We start from the raw sequence: 26,692 nt of genomic DNA, 5'->3' as shown, positions 1-26,692 counted from the left end.
CCACATGAAGAAAAGGCTAATAGAAATAAAAGGTTCTAGGTGCAGCTTGTAGCAGAAGTGTATTTTTCATTTGCTGTAACTGTATGTGACAAAATGAGGCACAACTGTATTTGTATAATATTTTAAAATTCTTTTAACAATTGTGTGTCACAGTGCACAGTCATCATCACAGATTAGAAATGAGTTGATTTTTCTGCTTTAGTGCCTCCCCCTTTTTATTTCTCCATTAATTTTCTTTCCTACAATGAGATGGTAACGAAACAGGTGCAATCATAGGAATAAAGGAACATCTGCAATGCACCAATAAATACTGAACAACTTACTTTACAATGTTAAGCTGTCACAATCAATTAATTTATAAAATTTGTCCTGTCAGTGAATGAACACATAGTCTCTGATGAGCTATTGTCATTTAGGTATTTTCTCTCAAACCAAATTACAAATCTTGTAACCTTGCTTTAGATTTACATTTGTGTCAGCTGAGTGTCTGCCAGGTTGTTTTGTTTATTGCAAAAGGTATTGCTGGTGGACAAAAGCAGGAGAGGATGTACTGAATTCTCGTTATAATTTTTCTCTTAATAATATAACTACTGTCAATTTCCACTCTATTTCATAGACTCATATAATATTATCTAGGTTCAAAAGGACTCTCATAAATTTCCCTCTTTAACCTTTTATTAGATAGAAATTTTGGACTCTTGTGCTGTGTTATTAAAGAATCAAGCAGTGAAAAGAGATGAAAAAGGAGTGATTCTGAAACTTCAGTGAGCTGCTGCTCCTTTACAGACCCTACCAGCCTTAAGGGCTCATGGCCAGCTTTGTGGGGCCCAAGCAGTTTTTACAGGCTCATGGGCAGGAGGTCCTGATGTTCACAGCAGCTCTGGCTTTGTCTTCTAACCTGACAAATAATGCAGTGCCTTTTCTCCATTTAGAAGTGAGGAGCTTTGTGATAGTTGTACCTGTACAGAGCATCGTGCTCATCTCTCATTTTACATCCTATTTCTTTACCTCCTGATGAAAGCTTTATTTATTATTTAAATGAACAAACCCCAGGGTACAAATTAAAAAAAATAAACATCTTACTTGTTTTCATTTGCAAAAATAGCCTGGTGAGATGCTTCACTTAAAAAAAAAAGGAAAAAATCATATTGTAACATTGCAGCTACTTTTTTTTAAAAATAAGTTAATCCAAAAAAGCAGTTCAGTTGCTCTTTAAGCTGCCATGGTGTTAAAAGAATTATTTAAAGAACAGTCAATCTTCCCCACATCACATATTCACCGTTGCCTTGATTCCAAGGAAATTTTTTAGTTTGGTTTTAAGAGTTAATGGCTTTCTGGTAACTCTTGGTTAAATATTGATGCAGACAGAATGATGCTTATTCCTTAAGTAAACTTCTAAGCAATACAACTATCAAATGAATTATTCCTGCTAAACACTTACTGTCATGTCCCAATCTAGGTAAGAAAATTTAAACCTCAAGTATGGCTTTCTGACTGTAGGAAAATGAATACAATGTTTTTTGATATTTTTTCCAACTATGTTTTGGACAAGGACATCCTCTTACTGTTCTTCATTTCTTCAGTTGTGTACCTTACCTAAACGAAGATGTATCCTCATTTTTCAGGTCTCCAGAACCTCCCAAATCTGCTGAAAGTTTTTGTCCATCCCTTTCAGATTCAGATGAGTTATTGCCTCTCTGTTCCTCCCAGTGAGGCAGTGGCATCAACACTGGGGGCTGCATCCAAACACTGGTGCAGCTTGAAAATTGCAGTACAGTGGGTTTTGTGAAGGAGCTCATGGTTCATGCTGTTGGCCAGCACTTCTTTCAATCACTCAGTATTCAATAAGGAGCCTCTGTGGGATTGCATAGATAAGGCTTCTCTCTCTTCACCATGATGGCAGGACTAGAGTAAAGATGCTGCCTGTGTGACACACGGCAGTTAACAGCAGGTCCGCACAGTAAAAGCTGCAGAGCTAGCAAGTGCTTTATGAATGTTTTGCTGTCCAGGTGCTTTCTGCAAAGCTTTTACAATCTCATCCTCTGCTCACTCAAGTCAGTTGCACAGCTGGCAGGTAGGAGCTGCTCCATTTGTTAGAAACAGGGTTATTTAGCCATTTGCTTTGAGTAAATTTAAAACATATCAGAGTAGCTGATGACACACACCTCTACCCTCATCCGTTCTTCATGTTTGTCTAAAATAGCGGGCAGTGCTGATGTGTGATATTTAAATATGGTTTAGACATATGAAAGAAAACCACTCTATACTCCTCATGGCCTGCAAAGCTCCTGCTCAGAGGTTGATTTAATTATTAATTTATGCCAGCATTATCCTTATTTTAGAGATACTAGAAGTGAAATCCTGTCCACAGCTATCAGGTAAATGAAAAGAATTCAATACATAGTGCACAAACCTTTTTGAATGATCACTATTTCAGGCATAGGCTGACACCAGCAGGGGCCAGAAGAACCTGTATTTATTTTTTTTTCTGCAGACATGCATGTTGCCATAGATCAGTTGTGAAGAGTCTGTATCAGGCAATCCTTTAAAATCATTCAGTGCTTAGGGCCACTGATTTTTTACACACATCCCTGTTTCACGTTTACTGCCAGCAATTTGCTCTGGTGATGGCTCCCCTGTTAGGTACCAGAGAAGGCTTTTGTTCTTTTCTTTGTATGTGTTTTCATATCAGGCCCTAGATATGAACCACTGACATATACAGAGCATGAAAATCCAGTAAGAGGCAGACTGATTTTTAGTAATCAAGTAGTTTAAGTACTTTCCAAACATAAGCCTAAGGGGAAGGCAAGACTCCACAAAAGAAGAATCTTTGGAAATAAGTCTGAATAGGTAATTGAGTTTCTAAAATTCTAAGTTTCAGAAGTATTTGCATGACACAAAATGGACAATGTTTGATCTCAACAATAGACCTTATTCTATGATGATAGAGCTACTAAAAAATCAGGAATTCATGGTCACAAGAAGGCCTCTATAAAACTGACTGCTGAAGTCTTTCCCACATAAGTTATGGCCTAGCTAAGAGAAAAAGAAATGAAAAATACATCATGAACATAATGAACATTTTTACCTAGAATGCAAAATGTCCATTGGTGCTTCTGATTTCCAAATGTCTCAGGTAATAATGTTCTAGTCCAGCAGAATATACAGGTAAAATCAATGCAACACACGTTGGCACTCCCCATCTCAGCTAACCAGACATTATATGTCCTTAGAGGTGCCTAAATTAGCAGCATGGTAGTCATTTTTGGTTACACTCAAGTATTTCTACCTTCCAGTAAGCCTGTTCAAGCTCAATTCCTTGAACCTCTGCTTATCTGGTATTCAAAGTGTTACTGCTGTCTTGTTGCAATCCTGTTTATAGAACTGTACATTACAGAGAAATTAGGAGCTAAAAACAGCAGGCTAAATTGAGTATTAATAAATGCAAATAAATGCTCACTGGGGAAAAGCCAATTCTCCTATATATACACACTGATGGACATTAAATTATTCAGTAACCTTCAGAATAGCTCTGTGGACAGTTCTGTGGAATGGCAGCTCAGCATTCAGCGGTACTTCAAAAAATAAATTAGGAATATGATGACAAAAATCAAAGCATAATTATGACAACATGTACATTTCTGGTGTGTCTGCATTTTCAACACTGGTTGCAGCAGAACTGGAAAATACAGAGAAAAGCAGTAACAATGAGCACTGATGTGAAGTGCCTTTTGTACAATATGGTATTAAGCTATGGCTTTTCCTCTGGCAATACAGGCAGTACTTGGAAAACATGCTAGAGGTCTGTAAATTCTTGAGTGGCACAGGGAAGACAAATAGGAAAGAGCTGTTCCTCTCTTCTCACAATTTAACAGGCAGAAGGTGTTACCTGAATTTGTTGGGCAGCTGGTTTAGATCACAAAATTAATTGATTTTTCCTACAAATTAAGTTGTGGAATTCATTGATAATCATCATGGTAAATCCTATGAGTTTAGGGAAAAACAAAAAGGGAAAGCCATAAAGCTATTAAGCATATTGATAGAAGCTCTGGTGTTAAAAAAATCCTCAGGAAGGTACCATGGGAAAAGAGCACAGTCCAGCCACGTTGTTCTTCCCTTCCTCCTGTGAGGATCCACTGCCAGCACGGCCGAGGAAGAGCCTGTGAGGCAGAGCCCTTCAGCACTGCCCTCTGTGCACAGACTCACCCCTGCACAGGAGGAGTTGTTCACTGTGGGAGAGATTGATGCTCCCTGCAGGATTTCAGGAGCACCTTAACTGACACTTCATAGATGAAAAAAAAGAGCTGAGCTTTCACTACCACTTCATGGGGGCAGCATGAGAGCACTTTTCCTAGCATTGCTGAAAAGGTCATGCTGGTATTCCAGGTCTTACTTGCAATATGCATTTTTCAAGATCAAAGCCACAAAATCCTTGCCCAGCTTAGACAGTTCCACAGCTACCCAGGAGCAGCAGCCATGTGCTCTGGAATTGTCCCCTGCAGCCATTAGGAGACTGACCAGAGCAAGCTCACAAAATGCCACCACAACAGGTGCAGGTGATGGCTGAAGCCCTGCTCTTCTGCAAGGCCAGAGCCCTGGTTTCTGGACCTCATTCTTTCCATATAAAGCCTGTGGCTTGCTCAGACCTTAACCACCAGGGAGAACTGAAGAAACTACAGCTGCAGACTGGAGGACCTTCTGGGTGGAATAATTCGGTGACTGGAAGACTTTAATGCATATTGCATGAGTGAATCAGCTGATCATTTTAATGCAAACCTCTTATTTTCTTAACCCCTCCTCTTCCACACTGACTATCTAAAGAGGAAAGAAGTTGAGGATTACAGGAGTGTCAGCCATGGGAGCAGGTTTCACCCTGCAAACTCCAAATGGAAGTTCTTGTGTTGGCAGGATCAGTGCGGTGACTAATGGTATCACTGTATAAACAGTGTTTCATGAACTGTCACTTTTTTCTTTATCCTTTAAAAAATGTCAAACTGAAGATGTCTAACAAACATGTAAATAATGCAAACTGAAAACTAAATTATCAACACTTTAAAGCAGCATTAATCTCACAGAACATGTTTGGCATCTTTATGTCCTATGTTGCCATTGGGCAACTAGAAAGATCTATTAAAATAATACTAAAGTAGTAGTCCTTGAGGACTACATGACATAATTCTGTAAGTACAAGAAATTACTCAAGAAAGAGAATCTAAGAAGCATGCTAGAATATGAGAATACTTCTAAAAAGACAAGGATACACACTGATGACAAACTTTCCTTAGTCAACTTTTTATTAAAATGGAGCTATTTTTACATATTTAAAATATTTTATATCAAAATTACACAATATTTATGAAAACAATTGTATGCAAATGCATAAAAATATGTAAAATCAGAGCTAAGCAATATAAAGCAATATATAGCATGTTTCAAGATGTATTTCAGGACTAGAATACCTGAGTGTACAATAAGCTGGTTTCCTGCATTTCACTGATTTTAACAGTTAAATTTAATAATATATTGATCTCATATAAAGCACTTTGGTTGGGAGAAACTGCATGGAATAGGCAGAGATCAAGCAGAAATATTTCTCAAGGCCTGTCTTCAGAATCTTCATCCACACGAAGATCCACTGTTTGAGATGCTAGGAAGGACTCCCACGTAGCAAGGCACTTAAAAAAACCAAACACACACATGTGAGTACAACAGAGAGATTTCTGTGAACTGTTAGCCAAGGAGAAAGAGAATTAAAAAAATAGCAGAATACACACACATTGTCACAAGCTGCTTTTGTAGGACCATGGTAAGAGCAAAATACGGTTTCCTAGGCAGCTCAAAATGCAAAATGTTAGCTAACATGCTGAGTGAGCTGTAAAGGTCAATTTTACATAATGACAGGCACACACTGTGAGCACTGTAATTGTATATTGTAGCATGGAAGATGCTAACATTAATTATGCTCTTCTTTAATCTCTCCTTTTAGTTACAGGCAAAGATCTCTTCCAAATAGAAAGCACATTGTCAGGCACTGTTCCCTTGTAATCTCTGTGGATTCCTAATGTATACCCAATTTTCCTTCCAAGTTAAATTAAACCATTTTTTTTTCTAAATAAGGAGAGAATTCATTTTCCCCCAGAGTAATGGGAAAGAAATAGAACCAGAAAGGCATAGGCTAGGAGTAGGGAAATTGTTATCCTTATAAGTGGTATTTCTCGGCTTATGGAAAAATGTATTTACAATTGTAAAAACTATTTTTTTTATCTGAAGCATCAATTCTGCAGGCAGTAAAATGAAAAAACCAGAAAACCAACAAAACCCCCCCAATTACTTTGGTTCAATTTAGCTTAAATGAATGTTGGCAGCTTGGCAAACCATTCTAAATCAGAAATTATTGTTGAGAGCCATGGCAAGGCTGTCACAAGGTAACCTGCAGTGAGTTGATGCTTGTTACCCAAAGCATCAGGTTTCTACTATTTCAAGTCTGTCAGTAGAACAGGACAGGCAAATTGCTGCAGTAATTTCCTTGTTCTGATGCTATTGAAAAAAACCCCTTGAAATGGAAATGTTCTTACAAAATTTTGACTTATACATTCATACCTATTGTTCTTGACAATGCAGCTGATTTACTACTTCCTCTACAGAGTTTTTTTTCCATGAAGAATCTTTATTATGCACCATAAATAAGTCTATTGAAAATTCCCAGGAAATATATATTAAAACCTGGACAGCACACTCCATTTACCTGAACTTTGAATTAAATCAGTACCCTGAAAACAGTGTTATTTCCTAACTGAAATCTTTTGCCACCAACTATTCAAGCCACAGCAACCTTCTAAGGCCAGGTCATTGAAACACCTGTATCCATCAGTCATTGCTTAGGAGACATGAAAATGACCCTGCTTGAACCTGCAGCCACCTAACTCCATTAGACATTTCTTGTGAATGACTTCCAAACTCTGCCATGAAATATGGAGATTTAATCATACTACACTGAAGAGCCAGGTCCTGGTATAACTGCATGTCTGTGTGTAAGCAGATGAGTGGGAGGATCTGATAATGTTAAATATAAGCTCAAAAAGAAAAAGAATACACACAGGATGACTGGAGCTGGGGGAATCCATGATGATTCAAGGATACAGAACCAGGGTTACCCATAAAATTAAGAGTGATAAAATTAACCAAAAAAAAGCAGTAGCTTTGTCTCTAAAGATGTAAGAAAGTAGAACAAGTGGGTCTTCAAGAACATGAGAGCAGTTAAAACCTCAAGCCAACTGAACTGAAAGATCACAAAAAAAAGCATGAGCTTATTTTTGTAGCGTTTTTTGGATATTGTCAGGCACGAGATCATTCCTGTTATTCACATTTTGTCCCCTAGACTATGGATACCATGAATTTACTGCCCCAGTCTTTCTCTTCAGATCTTGCTGACAAAAGCCCCAAGTAACTTCTGCTGCTCTTGCACACAACATTATGCTACTGTTCACAGTGTATCTAAGGTCTGAATTACTGTGAAAAGAGAGGACTAACAGGATAAGATTCATGTGGAAATCTGCTTTCTTCATTGACTTTTTGGAGAAATGTTATTTTGAAATGGTACACCAGGTAGAAACAGTGAAGATACTGCCAGCCTGAACAGTGAACTACAAGTGTTGAAAACTGATTTCTGATTTAAAAGGTCTTTTTGACCTTTTTTATAAAGCCTTTAAGTTTGATCATTAGATTCTCCCCTACTTCATGTGACACTGTGGCAGCTGAGTCTATCTGAGAGGCTTGAGCTGGAATGTGGCCTCTTGGTTTTGAAATGTCAGTGAGGCAGCTGTTAGCAATGTGTCTTCACTGTGGCACTCAAACTCCTCAATTTCTGTTTGTTAGAGCCCAGCCTGGATCACCGTCCTAGAAAGCTGCAAGGGACAGCTGTTTTTCTAAGCTTTTTCTAGGTGTGGTACAAGAAAACATCACTTTTTCTTGAAGAGTCTTTCATTGGCAATGACAGATTTTTTTTTTCTGAACCACAGTTTAAATGAATTACCATGTAAGTTTTGTTATTCAACAATTTCAGTAATGTGAATTAAAATACATGTATCAGCATTGGCTGCAATGTAAAAATGGCTTTGTGTTATCTTTGCAACATGGAGCCAAGCTGCACATGTTAAAATGCAATCATAATACATAGCTTAACCAGATAGATAGATATGATCTACTCAAGTCTGTCCAGACAAAAATGCAAAGCATTTTTTTCACACAAGTTATTCAGCTTATAATTTATCCCTGTTTATATAACCAAAACACATTTTTCGAAATGTAAGAGCAATGGTGGCTCATTTCACTGTCAGACATCACAGTGCTCCTACAGCTGACAAATTTTATAATTAACCACACCAAAACAAAACTAGGTCCCTGTGCCTTAGGCTCAAGCTTTTCACATTGTGAAGCATGAACTGCATAAACGACATTTTGTTAGTGATGTATACTTCAACATTATTACCAAATGATTTTACTCCATTCTCCTGGGAGGTTGAAAATGGAGATCAAAATAGAGGATCAGCCAGTTTTCACAAAGGAGACAGAAATGAAAAAAAAAACCAGAAAATCCAAACAGAGGAAATTAAATGTGTTTGCACAGGATTGAAATTCATAATCCAATTACTTGTAAAAGCCCAATGGAAAACATAAAAAAGCCTAAATACACAAAATGAAATAGCAAGAACTTAAATAAGGCTACTTTACCTAACATATTCTGATTACTACTGGAGGACACATATCTATTCTGCAACATATCATTCTTAGAAAAAGTAGCAAAAAGTTTTTCATATAGTATAATTGCATATATAATGAAAAAGGAGATATAAAAATTGAACATGTAGCAAGTATGCTAGCAGAAGCAGTGTGTCACATGCCATGTGCATTTCTGTTCCAGTTCCCAGTTATCCGTGGCTGATACCTTAAAAATAGCAATTATGATGGAATTTTTTGGAGTAGAATCTGAAAATGAAGTCTTGTGTCTGAAAGTATTTTCATGATTTCTGTGTGCAGGGGAACAAAAACTAGACCGCAGAGAAATAGCAGTTCTCACTCCAAAAAATATCTTCCCAAAATTATTTTAAAAAAATTTTAAAGGCTGAAGTGAATGAGGGTTCAAAGATGGATCTGCCTTTGAAGCAACATGCACAGGGATAAACAGGCCAAGACAGGGAGCTTTTGAAAATCTCGTGAAGTTTGGCAGCTGAACTCCCAGGCATGGCTAAGGTAGGACAGGAGTAGGAGCAGCCAACTTTCTGCTACACAACCAAATGGCTGCTTAAATGCATCACTACAGAGGCCTCCAGGGCAAATAACAAATCTCATCTATTTCTCTACAGGTTTTACATGACTGAGATGTACATAAGGGCTTTGGAGTTAGAGGGAAGTTGCTGTAATGGGGAACAAGTATTGCTTTGCCCTAATGAATCTTTTGGATCAATTTATGCTTGTAAACAATGTAGGTCACAGAAATATACTGAATTATGCTTAAAAAACTTAAGAAAATCAGGAAATTATTTAATTTTTTTGAAAAATAGTAAGGTGTGCCAATACCAACAAGAATCTGACTATATCAAAGGTAGCTAATTATCTGATTAAGATTCAAGGATTAATTTCCCATGCAATAAATAAAATCAAATGCTATGCTTTAAAACAAAGGTTCATCCATGCTCAAGAGAAAACACATTCTTTCAATGCCAAAACTGTCATCCCATTTTAGGAAAAAACACCAATCTGTCTGCATTTCCTGGAGTACCCAACAAGCAGTGGAAACCCAAACTCTGGTATATTTGCTGGATTTACAATGTATAACTAGTCTTTGGGTTGGGCTGTAACCTAGCCACTTATTATGGTGGTTTTCCTAAAAAGAGTAAGTTGCCAAAATTCATTGGCTGCAGATGTACTAGCTATACTAAACACATGAGGAACAATGAAATATTTAGCATATGTTTAATTGGTTCTGCTCTTTGAGTTCAACAGTGCCTGGTTTGGTTCTGCTTGTCTGCAGCAGCAACACTTCAAACCTGCCAGTTAAGTAACAGTGCCAGCACCACCACTAACTCTGTATCCTGCTTTGGATTTAGTGATGCTGCATCTTTAGAATATCTATTTCTAAATTTTTGAAAATATTCATGGTGACAGTTCCTCAGATGAAAGCTCCACCCTGTGGACAGTTTGTGACTCCAGCTGTTTGGCAGATACCTCTTTTGGACTAAGCTGTCAGACAATGGTGTCATGCCTAAGGCCCAGTGAAAAGGAACCAAATAAATGGTACAGTGTTAACACCTGCTGAATCAATGCTATTTACTTCAAAAATAGAAGTAAATTGATGAACTTTTAAAAACTAAAACCTTTTCATTTTCTTTCAGAAAGTCCTCCTTATTCTAGCAATGTATTTACTGTCATTGTAAGTACGATATTATTTTGGATTTAAGACTTTGTGGAATACAGAGAGACTTAAGGATCTATTCAATTCTTTTCCAGAGGAAAGGAAGTACAGAACTGTATGAACGACTTAGACCAGCTACAGGAATACCAAATGATTGGTCAGTCATGGTAATTCTTGGCTCCTAAATGATTTTAAATATATTATAACAAAGCTTGCACATTATAAATTGAAAGCTTTCCTTTTCACAGGCCTGCACAGGAGCACCCTGTAAATCTTCAACACTGGGATTTTATTCACGTCTTTGTTACCACAGCATTGAGAGACACAAAACAGCTGTAGAAACAAAGGAACACTTCTTATTCAAGGTTAATAAATGCAGATAGCCAGCGAACTGGAAGACTACAGGAATAACTTCTAAATTGTAAATCTGGAGAAACATAACTACAGGTAACACTTTAGAGTAACATTTAATTCATTGAACATTAATTCAGCTTAAGCAAGAGATACTCTTGTGCTAGCTAAGTGATGCTTGACAAGTTGACAGCAGAATCCTTAGGAGGCAACTACAATTAAAGTAAAACCCAAACAAACATAAGGTCATATTCTTTGCCCATTGTGACAAAGATGAAATAACATTTTGGAAATTCTCATGTACTTTGACATGCTGCTGTGTTGTGTTGGACTACACTGGCTTGTGTTTATACAGTTTTGAAGGGCTGCATTCTCTACTGCAGCAGCCATGAGAAAATGCAAGATGCCTGTCTCTCAGTACTTGTGGTCCCCAAAATTTAAGGGCTGCAGAGAATGTGGCCAGAAATGACTCCCTCTTTGGTTGTGTGCCTGGGAAATGCAGTCAGCAAGAGAAATAATGAGAAGCACAGTGAAATGCTGCTGTAGAGAAGAGAATGGGACACTGCTCATGGAGAGGCACAAATAGTTTAACTGAGGGGTGGGGGAAGTTGTGGAAAGGATGAGAAGCAGGTAGGGACTAAGTTAGAAAGCAGGAGATGATTCCTCATAGGAGCTGGACAGAAGAACTGGGCAACTGAATCACGTTCACAGCATCCATGGTGCCTGGGAAAATGCACAGATCATGCTTTGGGGAAGAGAAAAGACAGGAAATAACATCAGGGATGTTACAGCAAGAAAAGGCTTAGTAAGCATCAAATGGTGCATCAAAAGTCTGAATGAGTAACTTCAGACATGTGAAAGAATGCTAATGAAGCAAGTAATAACTGAAAAAGTGAAAAACACTGTAAGAGACACTGTGTTTGCGCATGAGTTTAATGAGTCAGACTCAAACTATTACATTTAAGGTTAGATTCTCTTTCCTACTGAAAGCATAAAAATAATATTCTGCTTCTCAGGTTTCTGAGATTGCCTTCCTGAAGCTTCACTCCCCAACAGCAGAAGCAGATGCCAGAGCTTCTTTTCCTGCTGCTTTCTGGAGTATACAGTTGTAGTTTGAGATACACAGGCCTCTGATAGTAATCAGTAATCACTTCTCTAATAATTAACCATCACCATTAACCATGGGTCTTAAATAAACAAATTTTAGGTGAAAACTCCCAATCAAAATATTAACTTTATCACGTTCCTTTGAATATCATGATTAGATAATGATTTTCTGACAAAACAGAACGGAATTGGTAAGCTCTTACTTTGCAAACAAGGAGTGATAGAGTTAGCACAATGTTACTTATTATTGCAACTGCTGTAGTAAGATAAGGTGCTTTTTCTAATATGTAGATCTACAAAGATGTAACAGCAAAACCATTTAATGAAGATTTCATTATTCAAGAAAAGCACCAACATAAGATTGTGCCTCAGTATAAACCAACTTGTTTGGTATTTCAGAGGCTATTTAAGAACCTCTGGCAGTTACAGAGACAGCTGAATAATTTTATACAGTTTGTGGCTTAAGAACAGTAATTTAATGTACAATATGTGCTTTGGTGCTCTGGATTAAACTTCTAATCCAGCAAAAAACCATTTCTAAACAGGAAAAAAGAACCAAATAATTATTTTTATATTTTAGCTAATCATTCACAAAGAAAATATTCTAACATATTCAGCATTGTTTTAACATACATATTGCTGCTATAGAAGTCAGAGACCATCAATAAATGAAGACAATGTTAGAGGATGCCAAAAGCTTGCTGCCCGATTTCTGAAAATATTTTGATCTTAATATGTAACAACAGATTGTCAATGTCCATGCATCTCACAGACTGCATGTTAATTAATTAGACTTGATGATCAAGAGCTCTGTCTTTTCAATTATGTTTTAACAAAATGATTTGTAAAATCAGAGCACTGCCAATGGCTAATGTGCAATCCATGAAAGGATCAGACTACAGGACTAAAGTTACAGATACCAAAATATATCTGTGAAAATGACTAATTTATGATTAATAGATAGCTCAGTGCATTCCATTTTTTTCCCCCAAAAGTAAGGAGAAATTATTTTAAAACCTTCAAGACATCTGGGATATTTTCAAAATGTGCATTTCAATCAACATGGTGTTCCCCATGAGGAAACTTCACCGAATGCTCAATGTATTTTGTTATATGTTTTCAAATTCTCCTTCCTAGCATATATTCTTGGAAATTCTTACCAAGAATATTACCTGAGGCATTTGAGCTGAAAATAAAAATCTGATGGAATCACACTTAAATGTTTTCCTCATACAGGTCTGAGCCTTCCAGAGGGCTTCTTCATGCTCTCACAGCAAAATGTTTCCAAACTGAAATATAGCAGCTGACACTGAACCAAAAATCATGTTCCAAGTTGTTGTGGTTAGTAAAACAAGAGTGCCCTCTGTCGATGATGAACTCAGGATCAACGACTTGGGCACAATAAAATATATTCTGCTTGAAATCTGTCAAATTAAGGATAACTGCCCCACTATTCCCACAGAAACTGATTCCAAAGTTACCAAATATTTGAACTAAAATGGAAAAATTCCTCTTTACAGATAACTCATGGACTTCTCTGAAATAATGGAAAAATAACATTTTTGTGAGAAAGAATTTTACCTCTTCATAGTAACGGAGATTATTCTCAGCCACATTTGTGAATGTCGATCTCATATCCCACTGCATGTTCTGCTTCCATCTGTCCCAATCCGCTTTCAGAGCATTATTGGCACGTTCAACTTTGTCTTCAAGTTTCCCAATCTCTTCTGAGAACTAAATATTAATTTTAAACATTAAAAAATATTAGGAAAATAATCATTTTCAAAATTATTTAAATCAATTGACTGTAGTGGAGACGAAGAGAACTGCAGAACCAAAGTTGGTATTTAACTTAGCAAAAAAAGTCTTTCCCCAGGGATAAATTTAAAATTAATTCTTAATTAATAACTCACTACAATTTCTGAAATATTAATAACAGAAAATATATAGACTAGAATGAAAGCGTTCCTGGAGATATATTTCTTCACTGAGAGAATTACAGACTCTGGCACCTCTTCACTAGCACTTGACATTAATGCATCAAAAAAGAAATATATAGAGGACTTTACTGAAGCAGAATCAATTGTACAAATTAGATTTGGCAAGGAAAATTGAGAAAATCCTGTCAGAATATTTGATAACAGGAGAAAACAGAATGGGGAAAAGACAGCAGAAATCAAAATCACAAACTTTCTGATTTCTTGCCTGTCACATTACCATCTTTTCTTGCGGAACTGTGTGTGACCATATGAGGGAAAAAGAAATACAGAGAAGAAATTAAATGAAAGGACTTCTACAGAGAAGAAAAAAGCAGAGAAAGAAATTAAATGAAAGGACTTCTACAGAGAAGAAACTCTTTCACAGCAATCCAGGACCCAAAACTTTGAGGGCTACTCTACAGACATTACTTGCTTCTAGTTACTGTGGATGCACAAGATGACTTGCCAGCTAACGGGAGTAAGTGGACAGCAGCTCTCTCTTTAATGAGTTTTTCTGGTCTTCTCAGTAATTTGGTTACCTATTGTCATTTACTCATCAGCTGTGTCTGTTCTGGCTGGCACCAGGTTACAGAATGAGGCAGATCTGTGGCTGCAGTGCAAAATCCCCTGCTGGGACTGCAGAGCCACTGTCTGCAGCAGGAGGGAAGGCAGGCACAAACACCACCAAAATAAGGAACATCAAGCAGGAAAACTTAATTCCTTGAATTGCTTCTATTGCAACTCAGTCTCTGTACATTTCTTCTTTGTCCTTATATTCTGCCATAAAGCAAATAGTTTCCTCCTCATACCACACCTGTGTAAAGTGGGATAGCTACTTTTGCTTTCTGCAGAGCTGGTGTTTTAATTGATAGGAAGTTCAGGATTCCAGGACTAACTTCCAGGATTTTAAAGGAATGCATATGCTCCTGGTAGAACACAGAAACATCAGAACTCAGAGCAAAACATGGAAAGCCTGGGTGCACAGCCTCCAGCTTGGACCATGCAAGGGAGAACAGTGATTGAGTGCAACAGCAGTGATGCTGCCATCAGACACAACCTGAATCATCAAAGACTACCTGAAAGGGTCAGAGAACCTGGATCCCATTCTGCTCTTAAAGAAGCCAAGAAGTCCTCAGCTAGTAAAACTGAGAATTTCATCTGAATTGATGTTATCCACAGCCAATAACAAACATTTTTAGTTAGATTTGATTTCCACACTGATTTTCTTTGCCAGACTTCTAGGTTAATGACATGCTGGTTACTAATGAGGAACAAATGGAAAAAAAATTATTTCTACTTTACTGAAAAGCCCAAGTTCAGTTATCTGACCAAACCACTAATCAAGCTACAGACAAGGATAATTTCAACTATTAACACTGCATTCAAAATGAAAAGGCTAATCCACAGTTTAAATGTCGGGGGATTACCTTTAAAGGAATTACAGACAACTGGATTTGGTATTTTGACCATGTTCCATGCTAATTGCCTTTCCTTCATATACCAAAAAATGGGTGTGCACAGAATACTGAAAATAATGACATTTTAAAGATGATTTAGAGTAGGAAAGGCAGTTGAATCCATTCTCTGCTTTTGCAAAAAAAAAGTTCCAATGTAGGAATACACTAGTCTACACACATAAAGAACTTCTCTGACTTAGAAGTCCCGTCTGCAGCAGCTTCCCCTTACCTCAGTCTTTACAACTTTAGAACTTTAAGTTATTTTACAGTTTGGTTTTGTCTACCCTTTTCTAGGAACTACAAAATTCTTCCATACTGTAGTCAGAACATGATATGGACAGGCAGACTCTGTTATACAACTCTGCCTGGATATGCAATTTAACCATCCCACTCTAAAACCCCAAAGAAACCACATGTTGTACTAAGGCGGGGATTGGACTTACGGTCTAAAGGCAGCATTATGCCACATGTCACCTTGTCAAGTAGACACATCCAAGGTCTACTTCTTCAAAACTGAAAAAACCCAACAATGCTACTCTCTTTAGCTGCCCTGACAGCAGAAATTAAAGAAGAATAGCTTGGACTTAACAAAAACATCTAGGTTTTGTTAAGTCCAAGCCAAAACACACCTAGTGTGTTCCTCATTTACAAGGTGTAAATTGTTACAAATGATCCTGCAAATTAAACAGGATTCTGAATCCATTTTCTTACATGGATCTCACAGAGGCAGCCAGTGTGAGAAATGAAATCTCCCACCAGTGACGGCCAGAGGCCAGCACAGCACTAATCAGCCATGGGACCAGAGCTCAGGAAGGTGGGAGCCAGGCATTGCTAGGGCAGAGTGCTGCCAGACATGGACTGTGTGACTGTAGCCAAGGAGACATGGCCCAATAGCCAAATTACAATTATGGTGACACAGTATTTTACACCATCTCACTATGCAAAATAGCACAAATTTCTACCTGCTGTGTGAATTAATCTTACAGCTTGGTGATACTAACCCCTTGTTAGCCTGGAGTTAAAACACAAAATATATTCAGAATGTAATAGATTCAGCATTTCATCTCTTTACTACCCAGTTTCAAGCCTGAACACTAGAATCCTTAAGTTGAAATTTAATGCTTATCTTGCTCTGTCAGAGCACATTAATACTAACCTTTTTTTCAGAATTATTATCAGCCCTACTGGCAAGACTAAAACTGTTAAAAATGCCCAAACCATACACTAGCATTACTGTGTAACCTTCAGGATGGAGTGAGGGAATCATGGAGCAGCATATCCCACTATCTTTCCAGCCACAGCTCTGGAGGTAAGAAATGTCTGGTTAAGCAGGAGGTACCAAAGTTGGGCCCAATCTCTCTGTTAGAGCCTGCATCCAAAACCACAGTGTTCAAACCATCCATACCCTGAATAACTGCCTCCTTTGTGGACCAAATTTTGGAGTAGAAACCAAGGTTTTGACTTTTGTAGCAGCACCAGAAACAGCTGGTTTCTAACACAGCTCAAGAAAACATTTTTTTCCCAGCTGATTCACATAATGTCCCATAAGGTTTAATTTGCAATTTCAGCCTATTTCATCTGCACTGACCTTAGGGATGTTTTACATTCTTCTGTTGTACAACCTTGTGTTTGTTGTACAGCATTTAATGTTTGCCATGACCAATGCTAAATATCTCACAGCCTTTTATCAGGTCTAATGACAGTCTGAGACTCCTTATCTGTGGTGGAAATGTACTTCAAATGAGATTAGGGTTCATGCCACTCATTGTCAGCAAAATTTCTGGCTACTAGATTGCACTGACAAGTTCAATCTGACATCTGTGAGATCATTAGAAGCTACAGGAGTTCTGCTTAGGAATAAATATGTGCAAATACACCCAAACTTGGTGTCTGAGACCTGTTCCAACAACATATCTGTATTATGACCACCTTTATTAAGAAACAAGTCTGGTTAGAAGTGGTAGAAAAATATTTCAACACTTAATAGAAATGGAAAAATAGTAAAAAAATTACCAAGAAATTAGTTAAGTCACTTGAATGGTTAAAAGTAGCAGTACACCATTCTCTGTTGCCAAACTATCCTTACTAGAAAAAGGCTTCAGGATACAGCTGCCACTCAATTAGAGAACACAGGATTTTAAAATCAGATTAGACTAACAGACATCTGTTTTACTGCTCTTCTGAGACTGCAAGAAGAACCAGACTCTCAAAAACAAGATTCTCTGAAATTAGTAAGAAATAGAGGGGTTGGAAAGATAAAGCAAAGATCTGAACACCTGGATAAGCCGAGTGTCCAAAGCCTTTACCGAGCTGTAAATGCAGATATGGAAACATATACACAGTGAAAAAAATAAGTTTGGGCAAACTGATTTCAAAATCCTACTGGAAGCAAGTACAAACATCTCATGATGGAGTAAACCATTGGTGATGGCCTTTGCCTGGCACAAGAGCTGCCAGAGGTGGGGACAGCCCCCAGTCCCAGCTGCTGGCTTCAGAGGACAGCATCCTTCTATCCCTCTCCTGCTGCTACAACACGGCCTGGAAGAGTCCAGCCTTCTGAAAACACTTACCAGATCCTTCTCTGTCTTTTTATTGGCTAAAGCATCAACTTTGGAATCCAGCTCGCCTTGAATTTGGTCTCTCCTTTTCAAAACCCCCTTAGTAGGGAAAAAAAAAAAAAAAAAAATAAGTAAACTGCACCAAATTTTAGCTCTTTCAGAAAACCATGAACCAAGTTGGTATTTGATAAACAAGACCACAGAATGATACCATTTAATAATTTTGACATATGTTTTATCAGAAAAAAATTTAAATAATGAAGACTTATTTTTCCATACCTGTATTTTATCTTACAAGTTTTTCAATAATCTTACTAAATCCAAAATCAGTGCCACAAGAATTTGCCATACACAATATCACTGCCAGTTGTATGAGCAGAACTGCTACAGGAGTTTACTTGGTATCAACTTAACTTACAATATATTCATTTAAAAACAGCAACATGAGTTTGCCAAATCTTGTGAACAGAAGTATCTTGAGTAAAATTTACAAAATAAAGTAGAATGACTAGAAATAGTATACAAGGCATTATTGAAATTGTGACTTTAACCTTTAATATTATTTTGTAAGTGCCAAATATAGTTCTGGCAAATCAGAAAAATCAGATAAAATTATCATAGGAATGAAAGCTTTTCTACCATTAATATATGTGCTTATTTTCAAAATATATAATTTTTACCTCCTTTGAAACTATCTTATCAGGTATTGGGTTTTTAACATAATGTCAAAAAATAATTAGACAGGGGAAGCAATATTGCTTGTTAAGCTACAAAACATGAACAGCATTTCCAATGCTCATTTGCTCTGAGACCTTGATGAAGCCTTACAAATGTCTCTTTGTCTTAGCTTCCTCATCTGTAAAAGCACACTCAGGTATGCTTATCTTGCAGAAGTGTTGCAAGGCTTTAGTATTTTTGAAAAAATACTAAAGGACATATATAATTACAAATCTCAAAATCTTCTTTTACATTACCTTGCCACAACTGGTTTTACTGCTTCTTCTGCAGAGATGTTCAGTATTCACCTCTAGCATAGGGCATGTTGAAACAGCACAGGGCACAAGCAGCTCTACCTTCTCTAGCTCTCTTTTTGACTGAGTTCTCTCTGAAATCTTGGCACTTTATCAAACATGACAGAATAATTTAAGAGCTTAATTTTAAAGTAATTCTTCAATGTTTCTTTTTGAACAAGGTAATTACTATAAAAACCTGGTAAATCTGACTTTGGGCTTTTCTGAGCAAGAAATCAGCAATATAGATGAATGCTTATCAATACTTTGGAATCTTTCAGTTAGATAAATACAGAAAATATTTATCTGGAAGCACAGAAGCAAAAAAAAAAACCTGGAACAGTTTTTCTTCATAATACAAGTGTTTTCTCTTTTTTCCTACTTCTTTTGCCTCTTTTAAAACTTTTAATGACAACTTGGCAATATTTATCACACATACATTTTAAATTATAAGACAAAACCAATTAACATTAAGGTGCAACATTGACAAGTGCTGACTTCTAATTGCAAACAACGGCACTACACCTTTAAAACATATTATTATACTTCTACAGGTTTTTGTACAATACTTAATGGTACCATGCCACAAAACCCACAAATAATTTTATGTGGACCCATAATTAATTAACGCTGTAATTTGTACCCTGAGGGACAGCAGAATTGTTCTGTGCGCCAGTTAGGAAGGGGTTGGTCCAGATGTAAATATTTTAGTTATGAATCCAACTCTTTTCCTAGTTACAGGTTGAACTTTCAACACTGGAAAATACAAGGATTGTATTGCATTGATCACACCTTGTTCTGCACATTTGCAAGTGATCTTGGCAGCACTGCACCAAAGTCCCTGTAATGAGGGGCTAAACACACCTCTGAAAGGCTTACTAGTGGGTGACTTCCACAGGGTATTTTAGGTATTTTATTTTAGTGACTAGCATTGCCCTCTTCAAAGTGCAATAGGGAAATAAGCAGTAAGTACAATAAAAATCCATGGTGAATGAAGGGAAAGGAACATTTATGGAACAGGAATGAGCTACTGAAGGAAGACTTCTCCACTGGACAGGACCTCAGGGCAGCCTAATACTGTGTTCCAAGTGCTGCATAAAGAAAGCTACAAGAAGAAAAAAAAATGCAGTGGGCAACAGTAAGGTGTGCAGGAGGAGCCATGTAATCGTGCTGGGGCTTGTCCCCAGAAATCCTTCTGTGCTCTGCACAAAACAGAACGCCTGAGGAAGGGTGAGGGTGAGTTAGGCAGCAAAATAGAAGGCAATGGGTAGGCATCATCTCCTCAGTAGCATAAAGACTACAGTTGCTTATGTGTAACATAGAAATTCTGAAAAATAAGATTGGAAGTGGGGGAGAAGATGACCTGCAATTGCTAGGACAGTAATCTCTTCAGATCTTTAAGCAAAGTAGCACCTACCTCCATCTACCAGAAAACAATGAGAACTGTGAGATACAGGACATTTTGTATGGCCCCTTTTTCTGTGAAGCTTGTTTTAAAGAAAGCAGTCATGGCAGCAGGGAATCCTAACTCTCAGTAGCTAAGCCTTACTGAGAAAGTGGCAATACCCTGCAGAGTGCCACCAAAGGCTCAGTTAACTTGGGTCTTGCTCTACCCATGGACTGTAAGACTCTTGCAGCCCCTACCCAGAAACCACTGCAGCAGGAGCTGGGTTCCCAGCAGTAACACAACAGATTCTGCAGCTGGCATTGCTCAAAGCCTAGACAAAGAGGGGTTTGCACACGTTCTGCTTTCTGTAGGCAGAAAAGTGGGAATTATGACATACTGAATTCAGTTACTTTATTATGTTGATTATCCACCAGCACTGACTGTATCAACTCTGGAGTCTGATTTTTTACATCCTCTCCAAGTGTAAGCAAAATACATACATAAAGGGAACCGAGAGCAGTAGCTTATGGCAAAGACTAACACATGCTTATATAATGGTGCAGGGACTGGAAGTTCCCAGCTGTTCAGGAAAAAGAAAACATACTTAGGAAGAGCTCCTAGAAAGGGAAAAACCTCTCCACTCCTTTTCCCACACACAATCTGTTACTCAATGAGTTCATATTTTGGCAGTGTCAGGGAAGGTCTTTCTGAACTGCTGTTCCCAAACCCTCACTGCTACAATGCAGAACTCACTGAAGATGACAAAACTAGACACCCTAGCACAGTTACCCATGGCTGCCTGTCAGGCAAAACTATCAGACTCTTCTTATTTGGAAGGGGCACCTCTTGCCTGATTAGCATGAGAATCAGGACCAATCAGATTCCCCAGTATAATGGACAGGTATCATATACTGTGCATGCTTTGTACTGAGTAAATACAGGGACTGTGAAGTCATTTTCATCAGCTACAAATTCTTTCCTGGACATGGTCACTGTACTAAGTCAAATTTTATACTGAGCATAAGGAGTCCTTCAGGAAAGCTTACCATGAGAATTTCACTGTAGAGAATGTACTCATGCAGCATGGGCAGCAGGTGCTCTGAGAGCCCTGCCATTCTCCTCTCCGTAGCCCTGCAGCAGCACTCGATGCAGCCGGCCAGGCCCTTCAAGGAGTCGCCTATGGCGTCCTCCGACGCCGACCACAGCGTGTGGATGGGGCCGTACTCCTTCATTTCATTACAGTAGTCTTAAAAGGAACAGATACACCTATTATTCTTCATTAACAGAGCTCTAAGTGATACTAATTGCAACTCTGTATTTACTGTGAACCAAGCAAGAGACTGGAGCTAATTTTAAATTTGCTCAAACGACCAGGATAGGCAAACTCCAGTTCACTGTTTATGAATAAACTAATCAATTAATGTATTTTATTTAAGTAGCTTTGAGAAATTTATCAGCCAAAGTGCCCCACACATTTCACAATGACACAAATATTCAGGCAGACCTGATGAGCTGCATTCAGACACCAATGACCTGCATTACTTTACACTGTCTCCATACAGAGCAACAAGAGCCACGGCTGCTGGTCTGACTTGATGACTTCTACTGCCCTGAATTCCTCTGCTTCTTGGTAACAGTAATGTTCCAAATACAGTCTCAGTTATTGAAACTAGAAGCTTTGTTATATCCCAAAAGCTTCAGAAGAAGCACTGAAGTTCACTCCTGCTCAGCAGGTATCTCATTCAGTAGTTTTTATTAATTTAAATACAGAGATATCTTATTAATTACTTCTCTTATGTTTCTAGACCAAGTGATAATCCATAAACGGAGAAGGCCCAGAAATCACTGTGCAATTTGGTAGGGCTAAACATGGGCAAGCTGCAGTTCACAGGAGGAGACTGTGAACACATTGGTCATGCATTGAAAATGCAATTTTGTCACTACTAAATTGTGACAAATGAAGAAATGTCCTAAGAAAGATGAAAGCAGCCATGTGGCATAAAGAGTGTAATGTTTACTTTGGGATTATTTGGACAATAAAAACCCTCTACAGAAGATGTAATCAAGAACCCCATGTTAAGGTACTGCAAGTAGGAATGTTCTCTGTATCACAACTATCAACAATTCCTATTCACAACAGTGTGGCCCTGCACACAAGTATTCTGACAAGTGTTGTTTGGAAACTCTAGAAAGAAGATATAACCTGCAACATTTGGGAGCATGTCAAAATTCTTAAGCTTTTCCAAGAAATATTTTGGCACTGATACCTTGAACCTACAGAGCTCAGACAGCTACTTTCACTGGAGGGAACAATGTCAATTGTTCCCTCCAGTGAAAGAGTTCCTACTCTTTTCACCAACATGTATTTTTCTTTTATAACACCCTTTCAGTGAGGACACACTGAGATCTTCAGTGAGGACACACTGAGATCTGGTACTGCACAAGAAAGCTCTAGGACTCAGTTATTATTAACACAGTGCAGCTCTTCAAATTATATTATATAGACAAGTAAATACTTTAAGTGTTGCCCAGTGGAAATGCCACTGAACAGGCAGTCTGAGATCAGGATCATCTCAGAATTTCAGGAAAGTCAGTAACTTAGCATTCCAACTAGATGTGTGAACTGCTCTTACTTAAGGAAAAAATTCAGATTAACCCATCCTTCTTGAGAAAACTCTTACCATGACAAAAATTATGGCCAACTATTAAATAGTAAAGCTATTAAAAAATTAAAATCTACTTTGTCAATGGAAAAAAGGTGCAGAACAAAACTAAACAAAGTTTAGAAACCTAGAATCAAGACAGCCTTGTGTTACTATGAGATTGCACAGAAAACTGTACATTCCCTTGGAAGTTAAGGACCAAAGGTCATGCAGCTTTCCAAAAAGCACATGTTAAAATATTCTTCTAAGTTCCTCATAAGCAGCTGAATGACATGTTAAAACTCTTCCTATTAAAAAATTATTCAAACTTGAAGGTCTGTCAAAAACATGACCAGAAAGAAAAACACAATAAAAACATCTCCCTTTTTCCTGGAAAGGGTATTTTGCCTGCCACAATGAAAACGAATTTACTTTTAAATTTCTTAAATCAGTAAAACTGATACATGTTTTCTACTTACCCCTTTCTTCTTTGTAAATCCTATGAGCTATTTTATCTAGTAAGTTTATTTTCTGACTAAATGTTTCCACGTAATTGTTCATTTCTGTAAACATTTCAGGACGATTTTTAACTGCTCCTCTTACTGAGGATGCTACAGCTCTGACGGTCTGTCCCATCCTGCTCAGCAAACCAGGACCTTGCTTCTTGTGGGAGGAGAGTTCCTAAAGACAGAACAAACTCTCTTTACTCCAGGTACTTTTGTTAATTCTCTGAATACCATAAATAAAAGCATGCGCTTTTTTTAAACAAAACTACATACGTAAACCTCTGTCTTTTTAGTGTATAAATATTATCATTATTAGACCAGTGTCAGAACCATCCCTGTCTTGTGCAGGTATTAGCTAAGCCCTTCTGAGCAAACACAAGCATGCCATGTGTGACAGTGTCGCAAGAATGGCTGAAGATGGCAGAGAACCTTCATCCCTTTGCTCCTCAGGGTGAGCTAGCTAGTTTGCAATTTAGCTTTTTGAACAGGAAAGCAGAGGTAATGATTGAAGAAATAAGTCTTTGAGAAAAGCAGATAATGCTCCTACTGGAGGAAGTAATCCATCTATTTTTTTAACTTTTTTTATACATTGCTAGAATAACCTTTGCTGAAATTCAGAAGCAGGCTTTTCTGAGTACAAAACTCCTATTTGCAACTGGACACATTTTGCAACAATGTGACAGGAAAATCCTGTATTTTTCTTCTATGAGATCAGTAAAACTTAAAAAAAAAAGAAGGAGAAGACATTGCCATGCCAAAACAATAATTAACTAGTACCACTATTTTACTCATAATCTTGGAAACTTATATGTGTACCAAAAAATATTCAGAGTTGAAATGCTATGAATTTGCCGCAAAAATCCAAAATGCAGTAACCAAAACAACTTTGGAAGGTACAGCACCATTTATGGTCATGATTACCAAAACCACAAAACCACATGATTACCAAAACCAACAGAAAAGGTTATCTGAGGTTATGAATATTCCACAAATCCCTGCCTGCTTCTGCCACTTCTGTAACAGGCCATGGGATGACACTGCTGAATACTGAACCTGGGAGGCTCCTGATATACCCTACTCACACAACATGTGGCTTCACCTAACTGTAAATAACAACAAAGTCATTTTACCCAGGCTTGAGCAGTAAGAAAAATTTTGAAGTCCTCATTAAAAGTCAAAGTTGGATGATCAGCAATACGGTTCAAAAATTTATGTAAAGCTTTTCTTCGAGTCTCAATGAATTCATCACTAAATCGTTCCACCATTCCCTTCATTATGAATTTTTCAGGCAATGGCTAAGGAAAAAAAAGAAGAAATATATTGTATAATTTGCATAATATTTGGAGTACTATAACAGCTCTTCTAAAAAACATAGGTATACCTTGTAAAATCCACCATGCAACAACCCAAAAGCTATATAAAGTTATCATATTCAACTAAGGTATACAATTTTTCTTGTAATATACAGTGTACACAAGTACAACTAAGAAAGGACATAAATTACTGCAAATTAACCTAAGAAATACCTTTATGTGATTTTTGTCACATACATATAAAGCTAAGGAAAATAGGTTGGCTTAATATTTGTGAAACTTCAGAAGCTGAAGAAAGACCTCAAACATCTCTGTATAAAACTGGAGCCATCTTACAAACAAAGAAAGATAACTTAAGTTTTAGCAAACAAACAGGAATGATCAGTGTTGGATGTGCTTCTTCAAGTTTGCTCTTCAACCAAAGGAAATCCTGGTATCGTCTTCGGACTTCATATTCACTGGAGTCAAATTCACCACGGGTAGTCTGAAAACAAAAAGCAGAAAAAACAGGCTTAGGTTAGAATACCAGAAAAAAAATTTTAGATTTTGGAGAAAACTGAGTACTTGAGGGAATGCATACATTCTATTTGGTCTCTGTTACTAGTTTGCTGTTATGTTAAAGAACAATGATCAACTCTTTGAAGACTTAACACATTGTATTTCAGCAAGAAATCAAAGTTCTATTGGGGGGAAAAAAGCACTAAGCTGCACTTTGTGCAGTGACATATAATGGTTATCTTACCACAATGTTTCCAAATTATTGCCATAATTACTTTAGTGTGGCATTTTTCTTTCAGCAATCACAGTTATGTATGTTACTTTGGGCACTTCTCTTAAAGTGATTAGTAATCTATAAGTGAGGAAAGTCCATTTTATAGCACTCTGAACAAAGCCCAAAGAGCTGACAAACGTCCTTGTGACATTACTCAATAATCCCCACATTCAAAACATGAAAATTTCAGCATATCACAGCAATAACACTTCCTGCACTGCTTAATGGATTTTGCAGCCTATCATTGATTCCAGTTTTGCAGCCCCCTGTTAGAATTTGCCATCAAACCTTTAATGCCTACAAAATATGCTTATTACAGATTAAAAAATTGTCAGACCCTGAGATTTATTTTACCATGTGCTGTCTTCTGGAGGCAAGCCACAAAGAGCCCATGTTTTCATTAACATGTGCTTTTTAGCATTCTTTGTTGCACAGAGATTTATAAGGTGATGCAAGTAAATTCTAAAAACCTCAAAACATGCTTTTGGTAAGCCAAACATTTTTGAGGGTTGAATAAAAAATTTTCAAGGTGTGTGGGAGGAATGCTATTACTTTATCATCAACAACCAGCACTCCAAATTAAATATGATAAGAAAGGATAGAAGAGATAAAAAAGCAAGACCAATGCAACTTACAGCCCTTTCATACTTGCCTGAAGAAAAAAATGTTCTTTCGTCTACAGAAAGAGGCATAAAGTGAAAATTACTGCTAGCAACATAACAAAGATAGCTCTCTTCCTACTCATTAAATATTTTATGAGGAATTGATATATCTTATTTAAAGATGAATAATTCCCATTTGAAAATATGCTTTTAAATGAATATTTTAAAAAGAACTCGAAGTAAAATAAATTAACAGTGCAATTCTCAAAATGGAGCCAGCAGAATATTTACTGGTAATCTCAGAAGATCTGGCTGGTCTCACAAGGCTGACTTTCTTCCTTATTTTCTGTAAATAAGTTGCATTCAGGACAACTAAAAATACAGTTAATTGTTTCCTAATACTACTTTTTCATTAGAGAATTGTGGCAGTTTCCCCAGAAATCACATGCAACTGTACATGGGAAGCAAACACCCATGTGTTAATGGATGCAAATAAAAAAGATTGAACATAAAGATTGTAGGAGATAATGTTTATGCAAAATATAAGACTGGTAGCCTGTAAGTTATCCAAAAGTCATCAATACTTGTGCTAATACA

The 26,692-nt window shown here is 37.4% G+C and overlaps 1 protein-coding gene across 1 annotated transcript in view; it reads right to left on the bottom strand.

The window, feature by feature from the left end:
* Window positions 1–5,281: 5,281 nt before the first annotated feature.
* The window catches only part of SNX7 (sorting nexin 7), a 21,897-nt gene continuing 486 nt past the window's right edge, over window positions 5,282–26,692 (bottom strand). Inside the window, exons 2-8 of the mRNA XM_031057855.1 lie at window positions 25,095–25,205; window positions 24,539–24,703; window positions 23,382–23,583; window positions 21,307–21,506; window positions 17,876–17,962; window positions 13,451–13,603; window positions 5,282–5,675 (exon numbers count right to left, since the gene is read on the bottom strand). Coding sequence (XP_030913715.1) covers window positions 5,595–5,675; window positions 13,451–13,603; window positions 17,876–17,962; window positions 21,307–21,506; window positions 23,382–23,583; window positions 24,539–24,703; window positions 25,095–25,205 — 999 coding nt within the window. The 3' untranslated portion in view covers window positions 5,282–5,594. The remainder of the gene's footprint in view (window positions 5,676–13,450; window positions 13,604–17,875; window positions 17,963–21,306; window positions 21,507–23,381; window positions 23,584–24,538; window positions 24,704–25,094; window positions 25,206–26,692) is intronic.

The sequence above is a fragment of the Geospiza fortis genome, unplaced genomic scaffold (assembly GCF_000277835.1).
Source record: "Geospiza fortis unplaced genomic scaffold, GeoFor_1.0 scaffold403, whole genome shotgun sequence".
Taxonomy (NCBI): Eukaryota; Metazoa; Chordata; class Aves; order Passeriformes; family Thraupidae; genus Geospiza; species Geospiza fortis.
The sequence above is the reverse complement of the archived record's forward strand: the minus strand, read 5'-3'. Positions and strand labels throughout refer to the sequence as shown.